Genomic DNA, 21,319 nt, shown 5'->3' on the forward strand with positions numbered 1-21,319 from the left:
TTAAAGTTAGATCAAGAGTATAATGACATTGTTCTAGATACTTGTTCTCTGTCTTGAATATTGTCTCAGTGCTGGACCACATTCATAGTTTCTGACTTGGGGACTGGGTCCAAACACAAATTTAAACAAGGAGCTGGAGCTATAGTTATAACCTATGTAAGCCTGTGCCATATTAAAACTAAATACTATCGTGCTCTTCAGAGATACAGTGTTGATGACTGTATCCACAGGTAAATTCTAAATATGCTTATTAAGTAAACCTAGTTTTTCCCTTTATGAAGAGATATTACTTATTCTTCATCTTTTCACAGTCTGGTTGATAGGAGTAATTATAGCTCCTCTACGTGTCTTAAAAAAAATGCTTTTCAACTGCCCAGCAGTAGTGGCACACATTTTTAATCCCAGCACTCAGGAAGCAAAAACAGACAGATCTCTGTGAGTTCCAGGCCATCCTGGTCTACACAGTGAGTTCCAGGACAGACTCCAAAGCTACACAAAGAAACTTTGTCTCGAAAAACAAAAAACAAACAAACAAACAAAAAAAAAGCTTTCCAAAACCTGGGTGTGTTGCCTGCACACACAATCCTAGCATTTGGGAGGCCAAATGCAGGTGGATCACTGTAAGTACAGGCCATCCTTTACTACATGGTTCCGGGACAGTCAGAGCTGCACTGTGAGACCCTGTCTCTCAAAACAAAACAAAACAAAAAAAACTTGTTACATTTAATTCCTGCCAAATCTCTAAGTTAGAGAATTGAGGTAAAATTGAAGACTTGGGAAATTAATACCCAGCTGACTATGTGTGTAATCTTGAGTTTATTCATTCTGTAAATACATACTTGAAAACCACTCTGTAAAGCAGTATTCTGTGAGATTCTTTCTGGCTGTTACCTGTGTTTTATTTTTATTTTATTTTATTTTTTGGTTTTTCGAGACAGGGTTTCTCTGTGGTTTTGGAGCCTGTCCTGGAACTAGCTCTTGTAGACCAGGCTGGTCTCGAGCTCACAGAGATCCGCCTGCCTCTGCCTTACCTGTTTTTTATGAACAAAGGATGCTGGGCCCCTCCTAAAGATTGAGAACCACTCCCTGTCCTACCAAGCTGAATACCTCTTTCAGCTTTGAGACTTGGAGGAGTAAGCAAGAGCAATCTGTTCGACCTTGCCTTCAAGAAACAAGAATTTAGCCGAGGAAAGAGCCTGGGTTGTAAATAGTTGCACGGTGAAGTGCTAACGGTCACAAGTGACTTAGAGACTCCTTTGGATGGCCGTGGAAGACATCGGAATGCCTTGGACTTCTTCAGATCACAGTCAAGCAGAGATTTGGATATGGCTGCAGAACCAGTTGTTTCTCTTCTCATTCCTGTGTAATCACTGTAGGGCCTAAAGATGTTCGAAAAGCCCCAAAATGGCCTCACTGGTGCCTGGCAGGTTGCTGCTAGAAGTCAGCAAAGGATGCACAGTCTGGCCTTCCCCAGGGGGCTGTGAGCTTTTCACAGCATGACAGAGAGGTTCTACGGTAGCAAATGCCAACTCTACCTGGCCTTTGTACGGTTTATAGCTAAGTGTACAGTGTCACTTCTCTGTTCATTGAAGCCAGTTACACCAGCCAGATTCCATGGGAAAAGGACTCCAAGGCTCCCTAATAGTTTATTGAGGGCTAGCTTTGTGCTCAGGGGAAACTAGTTTGTCACTAAAATGCATGTCTTAATGTCTGGTCTGTGTTAAATTCTAAAACAGAATCTGTATTTTTTTTTTTTTTTTTTTGAAACCAGGAAATTTCCCCTCTTCTCTCCGTGGAGGCTATGGCATTTGTAACTGAAGATAGGAAACTTACTCAAGAAGCTACGTATCCAAATACATATATTTTTGACTTGTTTGGAGGTGTTGATGTAAGTAGCTGTTTAATACTATTAATACTTTAATCGTTTGAGAATTTAAAATGGGAGGCAAGAATTTTAGATTTTATCAGAAATATTTCAAATCTTTTAATTTTAAAAGCAAATTTATTTCATGTGTGTGTGCACGTGTGCGCACATGCACATGTGTTTCTGTTCTTCCACCACGGGTCCTGTGGATTGAACTCGATTATCAGACTTGATGGCTTGTGTCTTACCCTGCTGAGCCCTCTCTCTGGTCTGGATTTTATCTTTGAGATCAATGGCATTCAAGGCTTCTTACTCATTGACCTAGACTTGTATTCTCACTGAGTTTATTTTGGTAAAATACTTGGTGCATCTGAGATCTTACATCTCAACAGCTCAGGGGATTGTAATCTCTTTTGAAAAGCATTGGTAGTCTACGTAGTGTAAGAAGAGAACCAATTACCACGGTTGTCCTCTGACTTCCATAGATGCCAGGGCATCTGTGTGCCCACCCTTCCTCCACACAATTAATTACTAAGCTTTTTTTAGTGTGCGATATGAAGGCTGGAAGCTGGGTGGTAGGTAGGCATAGCCTACCACTCTCACACAGAGCAGAAAGCTGCCTTCAGAGCACCTTTTGTTGTCTGCCTAAGCCCCACGCCCTCCCTCCACAAGTATAGTTAGCTGTTAATGCAGTTGTGCAGAAAGCCAAGTCCCATGAGTCTCTAGAAGTGAGTCTGGCACAGATGCTGGGCTTTTATTTTGTCAGCTACTGTCTCGGGCAAAAGCCCCTCCCCTCATTTCTGGATGTCGGAGTCACTCAGCGCATGCAGTCCCCAGAATGGGTTTAGTTTCTTCAGATTTGTTGCTGGTTTCAGATGAGCAGAGGCTTTCTTAAGATCCCTTAGCTGCTCTTTAGTCTTAAAGGCTGCCTGTTGGTGTTAAAACAATGAGAAGAAACAGAAACTTTAAAAATGCTGATGGATCATTTTCTCCCACTTGGCTTGAGGTGTCTCGGACATGCTGTCCAGTATTGGCATGTAGCTGGAAAGGGCTAGGAGAACATTTGGTTCTGTTCCAAAATTGTTCCTAACTTGATTTAAGCAACAAAATAAAACAAAATACCCATTTATGGTGAATTTCTTTAAATATGTGGACTTAGCTGTTTTGTTAGCACAGAGATTATATTAAAACATTTTCATTTATTTAAGTAGAAAGTAGGCTGGAGGTGAACACTTGTAATCCCGGTACTTGGAAGGCTGAGGTTGGAGGTTAGCCTGGGCTGATCAGCTAGATTGTGTCTCAAAACAACAAAAATACTGAAATAGGAAGCAATTTTATTCAAAAATAAAAGCCCTTGTTATAAAAATAAGAGATGTTCCTTAGGGGCTGGAGAGATGACTCAGGTAAAAAGTGTTATGATGTGGCAGAGAACTCAGATTCTGTGCCCAGCACCCAAATGGCAAATCAGTTTCTGACCTCCAGTTCCAGAGGATCCAGTGCCCTCTGCTGGCCTGAGGGTTCCTTCCTGCCTCCTAGAACAAGAGGGTTCATGACAGCTCCTTGGACCACAGATGTTCATAGGAAAAATTGATTCGTGAGTTGTGCTTTGAATTAATTTTGAAGATTTTTTATTTTTTATTTTATTTTTTTGTTTTCAGCTTCTTATAGAAATTCTTATGAGGCCTACAATCTCTATCCGGGGACAGAAACTAAAAAGTAAGTATGCTTGTTAGGCGTCTGTCCTTGTCCCAGTGTACCAGCATGGTAGCTGTTGTCGGGAGTTGTTCTCTTTTTTTGAGACATGAGAACCTAACTTCCAGTCGTCTCTAGAACTTGCTTTATCCCTACCAGGATAAGCAGCGCACTGCATTCATTATATATTTGTTGGAAGTAGATAAATGAAAAAGAAAAAGAAGTTCAGTCATTGCCAGAGTCATATATGGTAAAAGTCAGTGTTTGCATAATTCATAATTTTCTAAGTTGGGTGATAGGTTTAGCTGTTGTATTATTCTCACAACTTGCATGTGTGACAGGCGCTCTTTTTTAGGGTTCAGTATTTAGTTTTCAAAAATTCTACCTTAAAGGTGCAGTTCACTCTGCCTTTAAAAGCCTGAGATCACTTCAGTTAACATCTGTGTGTGTGTGTTGTGTATGTGTGTCTCTAATATACATACACATTTTAAATTTACACCCACATTAGTGGGATGTAGTACTGTGTGCAGCCCTATTTGTGTATACAGTGGTAATTAGAGAATTTATATTCTTTTTTGGTGGGGCAAGAGTGAGGCAGGCTGCCTGAGGATGATCTGAAATTCCTGACCCTTCTGCCTCCACTGTCCCAAGTATTAGTGTTGCAGGCTTGTGTCACCATATCCTGGTCTCATACTCATTTTGAGCATCTCAGTTTTGTACTCTAATAGTAAGTAGAATCTTCTAATGCAGTGGTTCTCAACCATCCTAATGCTGCAACCCTTTAATACAGTTCCTCATGTGGTGACCCAACTGTAAAATTATTTCATTGCTACTTCATAACTAATTTTGCTGGTGTTATGAATTGAATAGTAATGTAAATATCTGATATGCACAATCTGATATGCAACCCCCATGAAAGGGTCATTTGACAACCCCCCCCCCCAGGGGTTGTGATCCACAGGTTGAGATCCCCTGATTTAATGACCTGTTGGTCACTCTTGGTTTCTCCTGCTCCCCATAGATTTGTGGGTCCCATGAGGAATGGGGCTTCCCTTCTGCTTTTGCTTGCAACTCCATCTAAGCTGAGTAGTCAGCAAACTCTTGATGAGTGCACGAATCTGCTCCCTTTGGAAATGGAAAGTTGGGGACTACTGAAATAATTCTGATTCGTTCTACTTTAAATTCATTGACTAACTAAGCTTGCAAGGCAAATTTGTTGAGAGGTAGCAATGAGGGACACCACATACATACTTAGCCAAGAGTAGATGAGCGACCAATCTGTCTGGCTAGGCTAGTCTGACTGACAGGGCCACTCTTTGGGATCTTGAGAGAGATTTGGATGTTAGAGTTTATGGCAATGAGGAAATGAACGGAAACTGGTTTTAAAAATCAGGGCAACACCAGATTAAGCACTCTATCATACTGAGCTTATCAACTCTGGGTTTGGGGCTCATAAAATAAAGTTCCTTTTTGTGCTTCTGTCTTGTTCTGCTCATTAATATAGTTGAGTTCTTTATTTATTGGAACCGATAGTATATCTATATCAGACATTAGAGGCCACTTTCCTAATACAGATAACTGTAACAAGGAAACCTAAACCCAGTTGGCAAGTCTGAGGTAGAAGTGATGCCCATGTTTTCTGCTGGCAGACTTTTCAGTGAGAAGAATTTGGTCAGGAACTTTACACTCTGAATTCCAGTTGTTCTGATTTTGTTTTTTGTTTCTTTTGTTGTTTTTCGAGACAGGGTTTCTCTGTGTAGCTTTGGAGCCTCTCTTGGAATTTGCTCTGTAGACCAGACTGGCCTTGAACTCACAGAGATCTGCCTGCCTCTGCCTCCCCAGTGCTGGGATTAAAGATGTGCACCACCACAGCGTGGTGGTTTTGATTTTGAAAATTGACCTTGAGTCTTTTTCTGGTGCCCTGTGGTGTGAGGCGCTTGTGTGTTCACGAGCGACTGCGCAGTGCTTTGCCTCCCCAGTGCTGGGACTACAGGCCCCCAGCACACACCCAGCTAGAACATTTCTTATGTTCCAGAAGAATGCTACTGTTACAGAGAAGAATAATGCTCCTCCTTCCCTTTCAGTAAGTGATGAGATGTCAAAGGACTGCTTGAGCATCCTGTACAACACCTGTGTCTGTGTGAGTATTTCCTGTGTCGTGTATCTCCTCCTCCATCTTTACTGGTGAGGCGGGAATGCTTGAGTGGGGTGGCAGACAAGAGAGCTGCCTTCAGTTATTTAAGGGAATTGCCCTTATTTTCTGCGTGCCTAAGAATCCGTACCAGCCAGTAGAAATAATGGAGAGGCCGGATTTTGTAGCACTTAATTAGAGCTAAAGCTACCTTGACAGGCCCCGAACTCCATAGCCAGCCAGCACCCCTCACCTCAGGTGTCCAAGCAGAAACTGACCACTACTTGTTGAAGGCTGACAAATGTTGGCAGTGTCCATATCATTTAAAATAAGTTTAAGTCTCTTCTTCCTGTCCCTTCATTTTCCTACTGGAAAACAAGAGTCAGAGGTCCTGCCATATATTTATTGACTATGGCAGTCTGTGGGATTGGCCACAGTGCCTGGAAGAGTGGGGAATAAAGGAAGTCATGGAGAAAGAAAGCTGAACACTTACTGTTGGAAGTTGACTTTTGTGCCCTGAGCCTGATCTACAAAGTGTGAGATCATAGATGTGAATGCACTTTGTAAGCAGTGTGTAAATGTTGGTTTTTAAAAGCGAAGTGCTGACTTTAGGAACCTAGGGTAAACTTACTTGTCACAGTGCACAGCAGATACGCTAAGTGTCACAGTGCACAGCAGATACGCTAAGTGTCACAGTGCACAGCAGATATGCTAAGTGTCACAGTGCACAGCAGATACGCTAAGTGCTGCTGTGGAAATGAGACCTCTGTCGTGGTGGCGAAAGGAACATTTAACTCTGTTTTTTGTCTTATTCTAAAGAAGGTTTTGGGGAATACTGCTAAGACCACAGACTGAGAAGTAGATAAGAAAGAAAAGGTAAAAAAAGGGTGGGCACATAATACACAGAAACTGGGCTGACAGAAAGTGCAGGTCATAGTTGTGTGTGTACTGTAGGGAGTTCCAGCTTCTTAGTCTAAGGCCAGCACAGGTAGTGAGCTGTTGGACCAACGGTGCACACCAGTATCTGTGACGGTTAAGTGCTGTCGGTTATTGTATATTTCCCTAGAGCCAATTTTTAATAAGACAAATAATTATGTTGATACTATATTTTATTTAACACATCTAGTAAAAATATTATCATTTCAATCAGTTTTTAAGATATTTTACTTTTTTTTGTACCAATTTTTCGGGATCCAGTATGGTTCACACCTAGAGTGTGTCTGCTTTTCAGGTGCTCAGTAGCCATTTTGTTACAGCTGCTAGCACAGAACAGCACAGGCAGGTCTGTAATACAAAAGGATGATTGTCAAGAACACTCAACTGTTTTTGCAGCTAAAGTTAATAATATTTTTACAAAAAAAAAAAAAACAACAAAAGACAGAATGGAAGAGAGTGACACCATAATTGTCAAGTTTTCTACAAGAATGTTTTAAAATTGTGACCTAATATTGATCAGAGACATTCTAGTAAAACAGTTCAGTTTTAAAAAACTTTAGGCTACAGAGATGGCTCATCTGGTAAACTGCTTCCCACATGAGCATAAGGACCCCAATTTGATGCCATGGAGCAGAGGAGATGTGGTAGTGGATGCCTGTAATCGCAGTGCTGAGAGGGCAGAGGCAGGTAGGTACCCAGACCTCACTGGCCAGCCTAGCTTACTTATTGAGTTCTAGGCCAGTGAGAGACTTAGTATATTTTTATCAGTCTCTTTATTTTGAAGATTAAATTCAACTGACACACTTACTTCACTGATTATGAAGTTCTCTTAGCTTGGAGTACCAACGCACCAGTTTCAATTCCGAAAACTCTCTTGAGTTACTTGCCAGCTAGTCCTTCTATTCCTTTATTGCCCCTTATTCTTTATTCTAGCCTTTAAATATCGCCCATGAGCTAGGTCTGCTCTAGATAGCAGAGGTGTGAAGATAGAATACCTCTATTCCATCAGTCATTGGGTGGAGGTCACGTTTGGTGAAGGATGTGGGCAGGTGTAGACCACATGCTTTGAGGCTTCAGAGGAAGAGGAGTGCATGCATTTAGAGTGATTCGGGCAATTCCACAGAGAAGGCATCATCTGGATGAGTTGGTAGGCTTGCTTTCCTGCTCCCATCCCTGACAATAATTTATGAATAACAAAGCATATATGTAATTTATATATATATATACTTATATATGTTATATATATGTATACACACACAGAGTTATGTGAGTGTGTGTGTGTGTATAGAAGTTAGAGAAGAGTTCATTGGGAGTAATTCTCTCCTTCCACTCTTCCGCTGGTGGGTTCAAGAATCAAATTCAGATTGAGTTTGGTGCCAGGTACCTTTATCCATCAAGATATTTTGCTGGCCCCAAGCATATTCTTGACTAAAGAAAATGTCAACCCGAGATAAGATACAGAGTGTTAATCACATGTGATCCATTAAGCAAATTAAACAACTACTAGAAATTTGCTACAAATAATTTCAGATTTCTGTATGCTGCTTTGTGTAGAAGTCACATTTCCTTTTTTTTTTTTCTTTCATTTTTGGTTTTTCGAGACAGGGTTTCTCTGCAGCTTTGGAGCCTGTCCTGGAACTAGTTCTTGTAGACCAGCCTCTAATTCGCAGAGATCCACCTGCTTCTGCCTCCCAGTGCTGGGATTAAAGGCGTGAGCTAACACCGCCTGGCTAGAAACCACATTTCATGGCAAACTTTTTTATTCTACAAAAGGCAAAAAGAATAGCTACATTTTTTTCTTAATGGTTTCCCCATAATGCAGGCCAAGCGTACTCGAGTTATACATTCTCTACTAGCAGAGCTCGTCTTGTCCTGTGCTCTGAGTGGCTGTGACAGATAGGACCTTTGTGGGTAGTGTATCCTTCAAGGGAGGAACAAAGAGGTAGAATTAGGAACCCCTGTATGCTTCAGTGTTAACAGCCAACTGTCACTCAGCCTGACCTGACCTGGGTAAGCCTCTGGGAGATTGTCCCTGACAGATACTGTGCGCCTGTTTGAAGGACCCTTGAGTGTCAGTTAGAAGAGTGAGTAAATGTATAGCAAAGGAAACTAAGCCTGTTACTCCAAGATCACTTTGGCCCCCAGATGTGGCTGAGTGTTTCCTGCGCTCTCACTGGCATACTCCCAGACTCTGGAGCTCACCGTGCACAGGCGAAGAAAGGGAGATCCAGAGTGAGAAGTGATTGGCTCAGGGTCACCTAGATAGAAGTAGAGTTTAGTTTTGACCCTCAAAAGTCATATTTTAGACCACGAGTTTGTTCAGATTGAGCCTGGCCTGCAGAAGCCTTGCGCAGCGCTGTTCTGAAGCATCACCACCTCACGCATCCTCACTGTGGAGCTTGATTATGCTCTAGGTAGCATTGCTCACATCAGTCCATGGGCTTTTGTCCACATGATGCTTGTTGGCTATGTGAAGCCATTAGGGGCTTAGACTTTATGAGCTAGCTGAAGCTGTTCATTGCCTTATCCTTTTTTTTTTCATTCTTAGCTCCAAAGCGGGCTCTCCGTGTCGTGTGGTCTGAGGGCCAAGAGTTCTTTTTTACACCTATTACCCACTGTACACACGACTTCTTATATTTCTTGACTCATACTAGTTTTTCAGGATGGGATTGCTTCTGCATCTGCAATGGTGCTTTGCTCTTCGTATTTTGTGTTGTGGGTCACAAGCTGTTCTGCCCTTTCTCCCTTTCCATGTGACAGACGGAAGGAGTGACAAAGCGTTTGGCAGAGAAGAATGATTTTGTGATCTTCCTGTTTACACTGATGACAAGTAAGAAGACATTCTTACAAACAGCAACACTCATTGAAGATATTTTGGGTGTTAAAAAGGTGAGCTGTGTTCTCCCGCTTTGGGACAGTCTCAGGTACTGGATTGTAGAGCCCGGCTAACGACTAGTCAGGGCTCCTTTAAAAGAAGCTCTTTCCCACCCCAGTGTTAAAGTATTTGTTCTTAGGTAGGTTCAGATATAAAAATAGGTTGTATTCCTTAATGCCTATGGGTCTTTATGGTTGTGGAACAAATACGTATATAAAGTGAAGTCAAACAGAGTATGAAACACAACACTTCACATTGATTTGGTGAATTTTTAGTGCTCCTTGCTAAGATAAAATTGCTTCTCACTAACTGTAGTTGTACAAGTTCTTTTTAGTATGCTTTTGTTGTTGTTGTTATATGCACTGGGACTGCCTACAGAGCAGCTTTCTGCAGTTGAATGCTGGGAAACCCTTTTCACTAGTTTTGTTCCCTCTAGTGGTAATATTTGGCCTTTGCCTTTTACATCTACCTTTATATTTTTCTATCAGCCTCAAAGGTGGTTAACTGCCTTGAACATGAGATAACAGTGGGCAGTATAAGCCCTGCTCCTTCCTTCCTTCCTTCCTTCCTTCCTTCCTTCCTTCCTTCCTTCCTTCCTTCCTTCCTTCCTTTTTTGCTGTTTGTTTATTTATTTATTTTTTGTTTGCTGTTTATTTTTGTTGTTGTTTTGATACAGGGTTTCCCTGTGTAGCCCTGGCTGTCCTGGAACTCGCTCTGTAGACTAAGGTGGTTTCAAACTCACAGAGATTCACCTGCTTCTGCTTCCTAAGTGCTGGGATTAAAAGTGTGTGCCACCACCACCGAGCTGGGTTTTTTTTTTTTGTTGTTGTTGTTTGTGTTTTTTTTTAATTAAAGTGGTACTAGGAGTTGTGCTTAGGGTTTTACACATTCTAGGCAAGCGTTCCATTGCTGAACTCTTATCCCATGTTTGAGGTTATCTGGGCGAGAGTGTGACTTTGTCTCAAAAAACAGTAACTAAAAGTTGAAAGCATTAAAGTCTCATTGGAAACTCATAGACTTCCAAAACTACACCTGTGTACATTCTGCTGGAATTTTGGCTAACTTGCTAGGATCTGGAGTTTCCTTCCTGTGTCCTCTCCGCTCTTCACTGCTGCTGCCTGGCAGATTTCTTCTCATTGCTGTAGAGTCTCCATAAGGTTGCTGTTGCTGAAAAGAGGGTACCCCCACACACTGTCACCCAGATTTCACCTCTGTTTTCTGCAGGGCTTGCCTGTTATTGCCCAGGCAGAAGCATCACAAATGACCCATTGTCTGTGGGAACACATTCTCAGTGTTTCCAGGCCCCAGACAATCCCTTTGTGCTCTTTGATAAAATGCTTTTGTTATGTCCCAAGATTCGTGTGCTCAGTACAGTGTGTGAGAATGGCTGTCAGTACAGGAACTCCATGCCCCCTGGCAGTCTCAGAGTAGGTGACAGTGATTGTTCCTTCCCAACTTGGTCCACCTAGTGCTTCATGCCTTCTTGTGCCTGTCTGTGTTATCAAATTGGTGATCGGTTCTACTACACTTTGTAGGTGCCTTGGTGTAATGTACAAAACTAATGTGGAAACTTGAGCCACTGGCTGGGAAAAGGTACCTGCATTCATAGGATTATGAATTATGAAACAAAGGATTAGCTGGGTGGTGGTGGTGGTGGTGGTGGTGGTGGTGGTGCACACCTTTAATCCCAGCACTCCGGGAGGCAGAGGTGGGCGGTTCTCTGAGTTCAAGGCCACCCTGGTCTACAAAATGAGTTCCAGAACAGAGAAACCTGTCTTGAAAAATAAACAAACAAAAAACCCAAAGGATTAATATTCATAATTCATCAAAAATTCCTACAAATCAGCACAAAAAAGACAATGGCTTAGTTAACTAATGAGCAAAGTTATAAACAGACATTTCACAAAGGAGAAACAGATGAGCCATGAGTAAATGTTTGGCTTCATTGATAAGTGGGAAATGCAGCTCTTCTACTGTGTGAGGTGAGAGAGCAGATCCTGATGAATATAGGGTGGAAACTCTCAGCAGAATGAACTTACCTATTTATTTTGTTCTTGAATGTGTATTTGTACGTGCTGTTTGCACAGCACTCAGAAGCACTGCCCCAAGGGCTAGGCCTCAGTGTTTTACTGTGGGTGGGCTGTTTGTGACTTGTGCCTAAGCATACTTGTGGGTAAATGACTCTTAAAAATGAAAACATGCGGCCAGAGAAATGGCCTCACACAGTAGGCACCTGCCACCATGCCTGGCAGCCTGAGTTCAGTCCTGCGAAACACATAGTGGAAGGAGAGAACCAATGCCGGCGGCTTGTCCTCTGCCCTCCTTTTGTGCTCTGGCACACGCCCACCAATGTGTGTGTTTGTACATATGTACATATCACACAAGAAATACACACACATGTACACTGTTGTGGGATATTTGTACACGTGTGAAGGTGTATTGCTGTGATTGGTGTAATAAAAAGTTGAACAGCCAATAGCTAGGCAGGAGGTATAAGCGGGACTTCCAGGCACAGAGAGGAAGTTGGAAGAAGAATCTAGTCATGGTGAGGAGAGTGAGGAGACACAGAGGAAAATCAGCCATATATGACAGAATACAGATTAATAGAAATGAGTTGATTTAAGTTATAAGAACTAGTTAAAAACAAGCCTAAACTAAGGTCAAGCGTTCAAAATTAATAAGTGTCCATGTCATTATCTGTTTGCTGGCAGCCCAAAGAAAAATCTGACTACAGCACACCATATAGATATATCTCTGCATACCTGCATACTCACCCATACATATATACCACACACATATACAAATACACATGTACACACACTCATTCACACATGCACATACACAAATAAAATACAATTAGGAAACTATTTTAAAGGAAACAAAAATGCTAGGTGCTAGGGAGGGAATGGCTTGGTGGATAAAACAGAGTAAAAGTGTGAGGACTGGAGTTTGAATCCCCAACACCCACATAAAAACCAAGTGGTAGGTGGCCCATGTGTAATCCTACTTCCTAGAAAGTTCAGACAAGGGATCCTGGACAAAGCTGGCTAGCTAAACAAGGCAAATAGGCAAGCCCCGTATTTCAATAAACAAGACGGATAAAGATCTAGTAACGTCAGCCTCTGGCCAGCATGTATACCATCCAGCATGTACACACATGTGAATATGTGTACACATACATGCAAAAAAAGAAATGAGAACACTAGAATAAACCCTGAAGGTCTGTCAGCTAGATGAAACAGATCCAAGTGTGTCGTGGAAGAATATTGTTTGAAGATGTCCCCCCCCCATCATTTTTATTTTGTTGCAGTGGAAAGCACGTCTTACTGGTCGATCAGAATTCTTTAGTAGCTACTGCCCTAGAAAAACTTTTCTGTGGGCATCAAGCAACAAAACTTAGGGTGCCCCTGTTTCAGAGTAGAAGACTAAAAGCAAGCCTGTGACCCATGTCTAGTCACACACTGAAATACAATAAAGCATTAGACAGACTGGTGCTGTGGGTCAGAGCACAGCTGAAGAGGGAGTGACTAGAGATAAAGCCAGCCACAGCGCACTGGAGGCCACCTATCATTTTCATAAAATTCAAACAAAACTTTTTAATGACAAAGTAATTCATAGCAGTGGTGACCTCACAGAGGCAGAGATATGATAGGGAAGCTCAAACAGTGAAAAAGCCCAGTATGTTTTATAACATGTATCAAATGTTAAATTTAAAAAAATTAGTGAAGCTGAATGTAATGTAACCTTTATTCTAGGGAGGCTGAGGCAGGGGGATTACTAGAAGTCTATGTCCAGCCTAGGCTATAGCATGAGTTTTAAACTAGCCTAAGTGATAGTGGGATACCCCATCTTATAACCAACAACAATAAAAAGTGGGTGTGGGGTGGTGGGACCTACTTTGGACTCACACCTGAGCTGGCCAGGGCTGGAAGGATGGAGAAGCTGAGAGTCATCCACTGAGTTAGATGGGCTGGGGATCGGAGGAGCGGAGAGAGTGTCTCATGGTAACAGTAGTAGCCAGCATGGGTGTATACTGACTGGGGAGGGGACAGGCCCCTGTTCCCAAGTGCTTCCTTCTTAAACAAGCCGCTGTCCTTCATCACCACGTCCAGGGATCATTTGCCTTTTAGTGCAGTTCCTGAGCTCCTTGCCACCCAGTGCCATGCATTAGGACTCTAAAGAAAAGTCAAAGTCTAGTGTTGGATTGCTTGGGAAGTAGATGCAAAAGAAATAATTAAAAGTTTCCGTGCAGTGCTAGAGAAATAGCCAGTCTAGTAGAAGTAGATGGGTGGGATGAGGGAACAGGTGTTGTGTGTAGACAGACTCACACAGCACAGCCCGAGTGACTGCCCTCAGAGCAGATAGCAGCGTGGAGTTTGAGAGAGCCACAGAGACAGACTGGGTGGGATGAAACTCAGACTTTTTATACTTTTCTTCCACGAGTTACCAAGGAGTCCCAGATGAACCACCTTTAGCAGGATGCTCCTAGTTCCCTAAAGATCTCTTCAAGGTTTTACCACCTTCCAGTAGAAGACCCTGAGAGCCTAGTTCTCCATGTATGAACCTGTGTGAGACTGAAGTCATACAGCTACAAAAAGAAGGGAAATTCCTTTACACATCTGTTAAAAGTAGAAGTGAACATTAATTTTAAAACGTTGGAAGTGTGTCTGATAAAGTGAAGAAGGTAAGTTCTCTACTGTGCACACGTCCACAAGGACCACTGTACTGATGCTCACTGCAGCAGTCAGTGGTAGTAAGGAATTAAGGGAGCAAAACACCGTGTCGTAAAGCAGTGGGAAAGAACTGAATTAGAGCCGCTTGGTGGAAGTTCTGTATAGATCTGTGTGGAATCACAAGCAAGGCCTGGTATAGTCACGTCACGTGCCCAGCAGTATTGTGGAGATTATTGGAAGTATTTATGAGGACTGAAAACTACCTGAGAACAGTAAACACAAGTTCAAAATAATGGTTACTTCTGGAAAGTGAAAGGGGATTGTAACTGTAGGACTGTGCAGATGCCTTTAGCTATGTTTGAAAAGTTTTATTTCTTTTTAAAAAATTAATCCAGGCACCAGTGGTGGCACATGCCTTTAATCCCAGCACTTGGGAGGCAGAGGCAGGTGGATTTCTGTGTATTCAAGGCCAGCCTGGTCTACAGAGCTAGCCAGGGCTACACAGAGAAGCCCTGTCCCAAAAAAACAAAAACAAAACAAAAAACAAGAACAAAAAACTGATCTAGGAATAGAGACTAAAACTCAACTATGGGATGCTTGCCCAGCATGTACAAAGCCCTGGGTTTGATCCCAACACCACAATCAGCTGTGCACAGGGGGTGCACACCTGTAATTCCAGCACTCGAGGTGGAAACAGAAGAATGAGAAACTCAAATTCATCCTCAGCCTCACAGTTTAAGGCTAGCCTGGGCTACATAGAACCTATCTCAAAAAAAAAATCTATAGGGAGAATAGTGATTTGTGATTTATAAAACTTGAGTGGTAGGTTTTTTAGAGGGAACAGAATGTGCTGCCAGTGGAAACAGTTGTGCTTGCAGGTAAATGTAACCTCCACACTAGCTGAGATAGGTGAGTCCCATTCTGTTAATAACTACCTGGGATCGTAAACACAAGTTCAAAATAATGGCAAGAGGAGAGATTGCAGAAGTTAACTGAGGTTGCACAGCTGAGGTCTGCAGAGCTGGGATTTGAACCCTAGTGGTCTCACTGTTGAGCCCTGAGGAGGAATGCAAGGAGGATACATACAGCTTCGTGAGGAATTGAGCATGGGGGTTGTTTATTTGTGTCTTCTATAGGAAATGATTCGGCTAGATGAAGTTCCTAATCTGAGTTCCTTAGTATCCAATTTCGATCAGCAGCAGCTTGCTAACTTCTGCCGGATTCTGGCTGTCACCATTTCAGAGATGGACACAGGGAATGACGACAAACACACACTTCTTGCCAAAAATGCTCAGCAGAAGAAGAGCTTGAGCTTGGGGCCTTCTGCAGCTGAAATCAACCAAGGTAAAGCATTTTCAACAATTCTAGATTGTATTTGAGACCCTTCTTAAATCACCTGGCTCTTAATACCTATATGTAATCAGTGTGTTAGGGCTTCTGGGGCCCATTTGGAGGATGTACATTTTATATGTGCGTTTTTTTGGTTTTTGGTTTGTTTGTTTTATATTTCAGGACAAAGTTCAGTAGCTTTAATCAGGTTTCTTAATGGATCTAGAAGTTAAAAAAAAACACTAATTAGAATTACAAATGTTTTGACCCCTGTTATAGACATAGTATATACCATGTTTTTGTGGAGCTGGGTAACAGAAGAGCAGGACAGTCCACATGGTCATCGGTGAGAGGCTACTTACATCACAGACTGTTTGTATCATGAAGAATGGCATAGCTTTAAAAGAGTGACGATACATATATAGACTGGAATAGGGAACGCTACAAAATACATTCATTATGGAAAGGGCAGCAGTGCAGACGGTGCCTGCTTAACAGCGCTGGATTCAGACCCTAGCAGCTGAGGTAGGTGGGGAGTAAGAGGATAAAAAGGGTGGGTGGGTACTTTAATGTAAGATCAGGATGGGGATTAAGATGCATGGTTGTTTGTTTACTGCAGTATGCATAAAGAAACTGAAGGATCCAAAGAACTGCCAAATGCTTACCTGCTAGGAAGTGATTGGCAGCAACCACCTCTTACTGTATGTTTCTTAGGCTGTTTGATTTAGAGCACTGTATTCCAGAGATAACAAGCACCAGAGGACGAAAGGGGAAAGAAATAAACCCCTTAGTTTGTGGAAATGGAAAATAAGAGTCACCATTCTATTCTGCCCATCTGTTTTGAATTAACTTTACTCCACAAGTTATTCCATTCCTATACATACAAAATCAGACAGTTCCACTTACAAGTAGATAGTATTCCATATATATGCATGCCGTAATTTATTATTCTGATATCCTGTTGATACAAATTTGATTTATTTCAGGTCTTTGTTTCTACAGATAACTCCCTTAAATAATAGGGTACAGTGGGCTAGGTATTTGAATTTTATATTTTGGTGGATTAACCCTGCAAGATAATTGCTAGTCTTGTCACTTGCTGTCCCTGCACCTTCTCCAATGCAGGCCATTTTTGGATTGCTTGACATTTAGCCAAGCTGATAAGTTAGAAAAATGAAAAATAAAAAGTGGAGGAGAGGTGTTTTGTTTTTTGTCCTCACTGCAATTATTCTACATTAAGATAAAGATCATGTTTTAGTCAGGATTCCCTAGAGAAACAATGCATAGAAATATATGTATTTCAAATTAACTTATGTTGAAATAGCGACGGCAGCTGTCTCATAGCGAGAGGCTGAGAGCCGATTGCTCTGGCCTTGAACCCAGTGCCTCAGCTATCAGAGTAGTCCCAGACGCTGAGTTTGAAAGACTTGTGCCTCTCAGTCCCAGTCTGGTGCCAAAAGCCTGGTGGGTTCTTGGAGTGCCTCTGGCCCTCTGTCTGGTTCTGGTATCTGACGGAATTGTGGGCGGCAGCAACAGGATAATTAACTAGCTCTTGAGGGGGAGCAGTGCTCTTCCTTCCGCCATGCTCTTCAATCCAGACAGCTGCTAGAAGTGTCACTCACACGTGGGGATGCTCTTCCCGAAGCACTTAAGACCATCAGGACAATTGCTCAGAGTCCCTCGGGTGATTCTACTCTGAAGTTGACATTAAAACCAGCCATCATGCTCATATGACAAAATTAACCACTTCTGAGTGAACAGTTGACTGACATTTAATATATTTATGAGTTGCGCAGCTTCGCCTTCGATGACATTTTCACCTCTCCAAGATGAAAGGCTGTGCACAATTAGCAATTCTTCCCTGTTCCCTTCCTGTAGACTCCTGCCAGCCTCTAACCTGCTTTCTGTTGCTGTGGCTGTATCTTGGATATAAATCCCAATAGGATCATTTACTGTGTGACCTTTCGTACATGGTTTCTTTTCACCTGGCATGTTTTCTGAGGTCACTGACATTGTGGCATGTCATTATTTCATTCCTTTATATGACTGGGTAATATTCATGATATGTATATACCACAACATATCCACGTGTCAGGGACATCTCGGTTGTTTTTCTCTTTAGACTGTTGTCAGTGCCGGTAGTCAGTGGTGCTGCTGTGAGCACACGTGTATTTGAGCACCCACTGTCAATTCTTAGGGTACATGCCTAGGGATGGAATTGCTGGGCCAGCTGTATGCAAGTTTCTGTTTAAAATTTTGGGGAACTTCACTCTTGGTGGTGCATGCATGTGTGTGTGTGTGTGTGTGTGTGTGTGTGTGTGTGTGTGTTGTGTGGTGGTATTGAAGATTGAACCCAGGGCTTCATGGTAGGCAAGCACTCTGCCACTAAGCTTCACCTCCAGAACACAATCGGCTTTTAATTGGTTTTTCATTCTTTTCAGTTTTTGTATTTGTTTCTTGTTTCTAATCCCAACTGCAGTTTCTCCTCCCTCCCCATCTACTCCTCCTCCATTTCTCTTCAGAAAAGGGCAGACTTCCCATGGATATCAGCCAGCCATGACACATCAAGTTGCAGTGAGACTAGGCACCTCCTCTCCTATTGAGACTGGATGAGACAGCCCAGTAGGAGGAAAGGGTCCCAACAGCAGGCAGCGGAATCAGAGCCAGCCCCTATTCCCACTGTTAGGAGTCCCCACAAGACAACTGAGCCACACTACTGTCACGTATGTTCAGAGGGTCTGGGTCAATCCATGCAGGCTCCCTGGTTGACTCTTCAGTGTCTGTGAGCCCAGGTTAGTAGATTCTGTGGTTTTCTTGTGCTGTCCCTGACCCCTCTGCCTCCTGCAATCCTCCTCCCCCTCTTTCTCAGAATTCCTGAGCTCTATCTGATGTTTGGCTGTGGGTCTCTACAGCCGTTTCCGTCAGTTGCTGGGTGCAGCCTCTTTGATGACTACTGAGCTGGGCACCAGTCTGTGAGTCAGCAGAATATCATTAGGAATCATTTCATTGGCTTTTTTCTTTTTTCTTCCCCCAGTTCCAGTTGTGTTTGGTTCTATCCTAGGTCTCTGGCTATCCTGCCTCTGGGTTCGGGCCCTCCAGCAAGTGTCGGGGGTGAGCTCCCTCCCGTGGTATGTGTCTTAAGCTGAAGCAGTTATTGGTTGGCCATTCCCACAGTTTCTGTGCTACCCCAGCACATCTTGTAGACAGGACAAATTGTAGGTCGAAGATTTTGTGACTGGGTTGGTTTTGTCCCAGTCCCTCTACTGAAGTCCTGCCTGGTTACAGGAGTTGGCCAATTCAAGCTCCATATTCCTGTTGACAGGAGTCTAAGCTAGGGCCATCCTTAAAGATCCCTGAGGGTTTCCATTGCAGTAGGTTTATAGCTCTTTCCAGAGATGCCCCGCAATCGAGTTGTCTCTCGCAGTATTCTCTCCCTCCATCTCCCCCCCCCCGCCCACCCCCACACCTGATCCGTCCTGTTCCCATCCCTTCCACACTTCCCCACCAGCAGTGTCTATTCTGTTTCCCCTTCACCCTGAGATTCCCGCATTCCCCACCCCCACTTGAGTCCTTCTTGTTAGTTTCTCTGGGTCTGTGGATCGTAGCATGATTATCCTTTACTTAGTGACTAATATCCACTTATGAGTGAGTCCATACCATGTTTGCTTTTCTGGATCTGGGCTACCTCACTCAGGATGATCTTTTCTAGTTCCATCAATCTGACTGCAAATTTCATGATGTCTTGTTTTTAACAGCTGAGTAGTACTCCAGTGTGCAAATGTACCACACTTTCTTTATCCATTTGGCTCAGCCGTTAAAGGCTAGGCTCACAACCAAAAGTAATTCTAATTTTTAAATTAAATCAAACACTGTTTCATGGAGTATAAAAAAGGAACTAAAATTATTTATCAAACTATAATGGGCACTTAATTTGTGATGTTGTTAAAAAGCTTCTTTATTACTATTATATTAATAGTAATAATCATAAAGTAATATATTTTTAAAGAAGTTTCCTTAAGGGACTGGAGAGATGGCTCAGTGGTTAAGAGCACTGGCTTCTTTTATAGAGGACCTGGGTTTAGTTCCCAGGACCCATATGGCAGCTCACAGTCACCTGAAACTGCATTTTAAGAATATCCAATGCCCTCTTTTATCATCTGTGAGCTCCAGGCACACATGGGAGACACACACACACACACACACACACCATCTAAAAAAGAAGCCATTTTCTTTCTGTATTCTTTTGAATTTTACTTTTAAATTTTCAGTTATGGAGAACATCACACTTGGGAATGTAGAGAAAACACCTATAATCCGTGTTTACTTACCACCCAGCTTCAATTATTTTCAGCCAGTGGCCTATGCTGTTTTGTCTCTGTTCATTAACTCCCTACTTCACAGGTTTTGTTTTTATTTGTTCTTTGTTTGTTTATTTTTTTTTTGAAGGAAAAGGTTGGGATTGAATTCAGAGCCTCATGCATGCTTAACATATGCTGATAACCGAGTTACATCCCTAATACTTTTGAGTTCTTTTGAGACAAATCCCATATGTTTCATTCAGTGTTCTACAAGATGACTTTTTATTTTGAGATAGTCTTGCTGTGTTGCCAAGACTGGTTTCAAACTCCTGTGTCCATTTGATCTTTTCCACCTTGTCTTCCTGAGTAGCAAAAATATAAGCTTTGCTAGTAGTGGTGCACACCTTTGATGCCATCACTTGGGAGGCAGAGACAGGCAGATATCTGTGAGTTCGAGGCCAACCTGGTCTACAGAGTGAGTTCTAGGACAGCCAGAGCTACACAGAGTAACCCTGTCTCAAAACAAACAAACAAACAAATAATAAATAAATAAATAAATAAATAAATAAATAAATAGTACAGGCAATGTGCCACTGCACCTGGCATATAATGCGTGTGTGTGTGTGTGTGTGTGTGTGTGTGTGTGTGAGTGTGTGTGTGTTCTTGGTCAAGGTCTCATGTAGCCCGTGTTGGCGTTGAACCTTCCATGTATCTTGGGTAGCTGATCCTCCAGCCATCACATCCTTAGCGCTGGGGTCACAGGCATATGCCACCATGTCCAGTTTACGCAGTGCTGGGAATATCAAACCTAGGACTTCTTTCATGCTAGGCAAGTACTTAACCAACTGGGCTGCATCCCCAACCACTAGATAGTGACTTGTTAAAAACATTACATAATACATTTACACACAAAAAATTAACAGTGATATCTTGATATCATGAAATACCTAGTTGTTAATTTTTGATTCTATGTTACATGGCTTAGAAAAACCCACAGATTAAGAAAAGGTGCATTCAAGTTCCCTTCCTTTGGTTCAGTTTGATTCAGCTGTTCTTATGGCAACTGCTGCTCTTGGTATCTCTTGTCATCCCAGGGAAATCTGATGCTAGCTATGTAAGCAAATATGCTCTTATTGTCTCATTTTAAGATGGAAAGGTAGAGCCAGGTTGAACCCAGTCTCGTTGCTGCCAGAGTTGATCATGGCCTCGTGTACTCATCAGAATCTGTCTTACTCATTACTGGGTGAATTGCGGTCCAGGGGAAATAGGGTTGAGTAATTGCTCCAATTCTTCACCTTAAAGAGAACACTCATCCTTTTTCTTCCGGCTAGGAAAGCATTTCTTACAGAAACCTTAGAAACTGAAAGTAAGTGGGCTTTCCTTTGTTATGTATCCCAGGCTGTCCCTAAACGTGGGATTCTCCTGCACCACCACACTCAGTATTTGTTTCATTCATCTTATATTAACATAAATTAATGTAATAATTTCAGTATAACTAAGGTTTTTTTTTTTTTTGGTTTT

General features: G+C 42.4%; 1 protein-coding gene across 2 annotated transcripts in view; it reads left to right on the forward strand.

Annotated features, from left to right (window-relative positions):
- Trpc4ap (transient receptor potential cation channel subfamily C member 4 associated protein) overlaps positions 1 to 21,319 on the forward strand; it is a 61,310-nt gene that overhangs the window by 17,428 nt on the left and 22,563 nt on the right. For both annotated transcript variants that reach the window (XM_050150778.1, XM_050150779.1), the window contains exons 3-7: positions 1,772 to 1,888; positions 3,523 to 3,580; positions 5,641 to 5,696; positions 9,384 to 9,512; positions 15,308 to 15,515. In XM_050150778.1, the coding sequence (XP_050006735.1) occupies positions 1,772 to 1,888; positions 3,523 to 3,580; positions 5,641 to 5,696; positions 9,384 to 9,512; positions 15,308 to 15,515 (568 nt within the window). The remainder of the gene's footprint in view (positions 1 to 1,771; positions 1,889 to 3,522; positions 3,581 to 5,640; positions 5,697 to 9,383; positions 9,513 to 15,307; positions 15,516 to 21,319) is intronic.

Source organism: Alexandromys fortis, unplaced genomic scaffold (assembly GCF_014885135.2).
Source record: "Alexandromys fortis isolate MF-2015 unplaced genomic scaffold, M_Fortis_MF-2015_v1.1 scaffold_27, whole genome shotgun sequence".
Taxonomy (NCBI): Eukaryota; Metazoa; Chordata; class Mammalia; order Rodentia; family Cricetidae; genus Alexandromys; species Alexandromys fortis.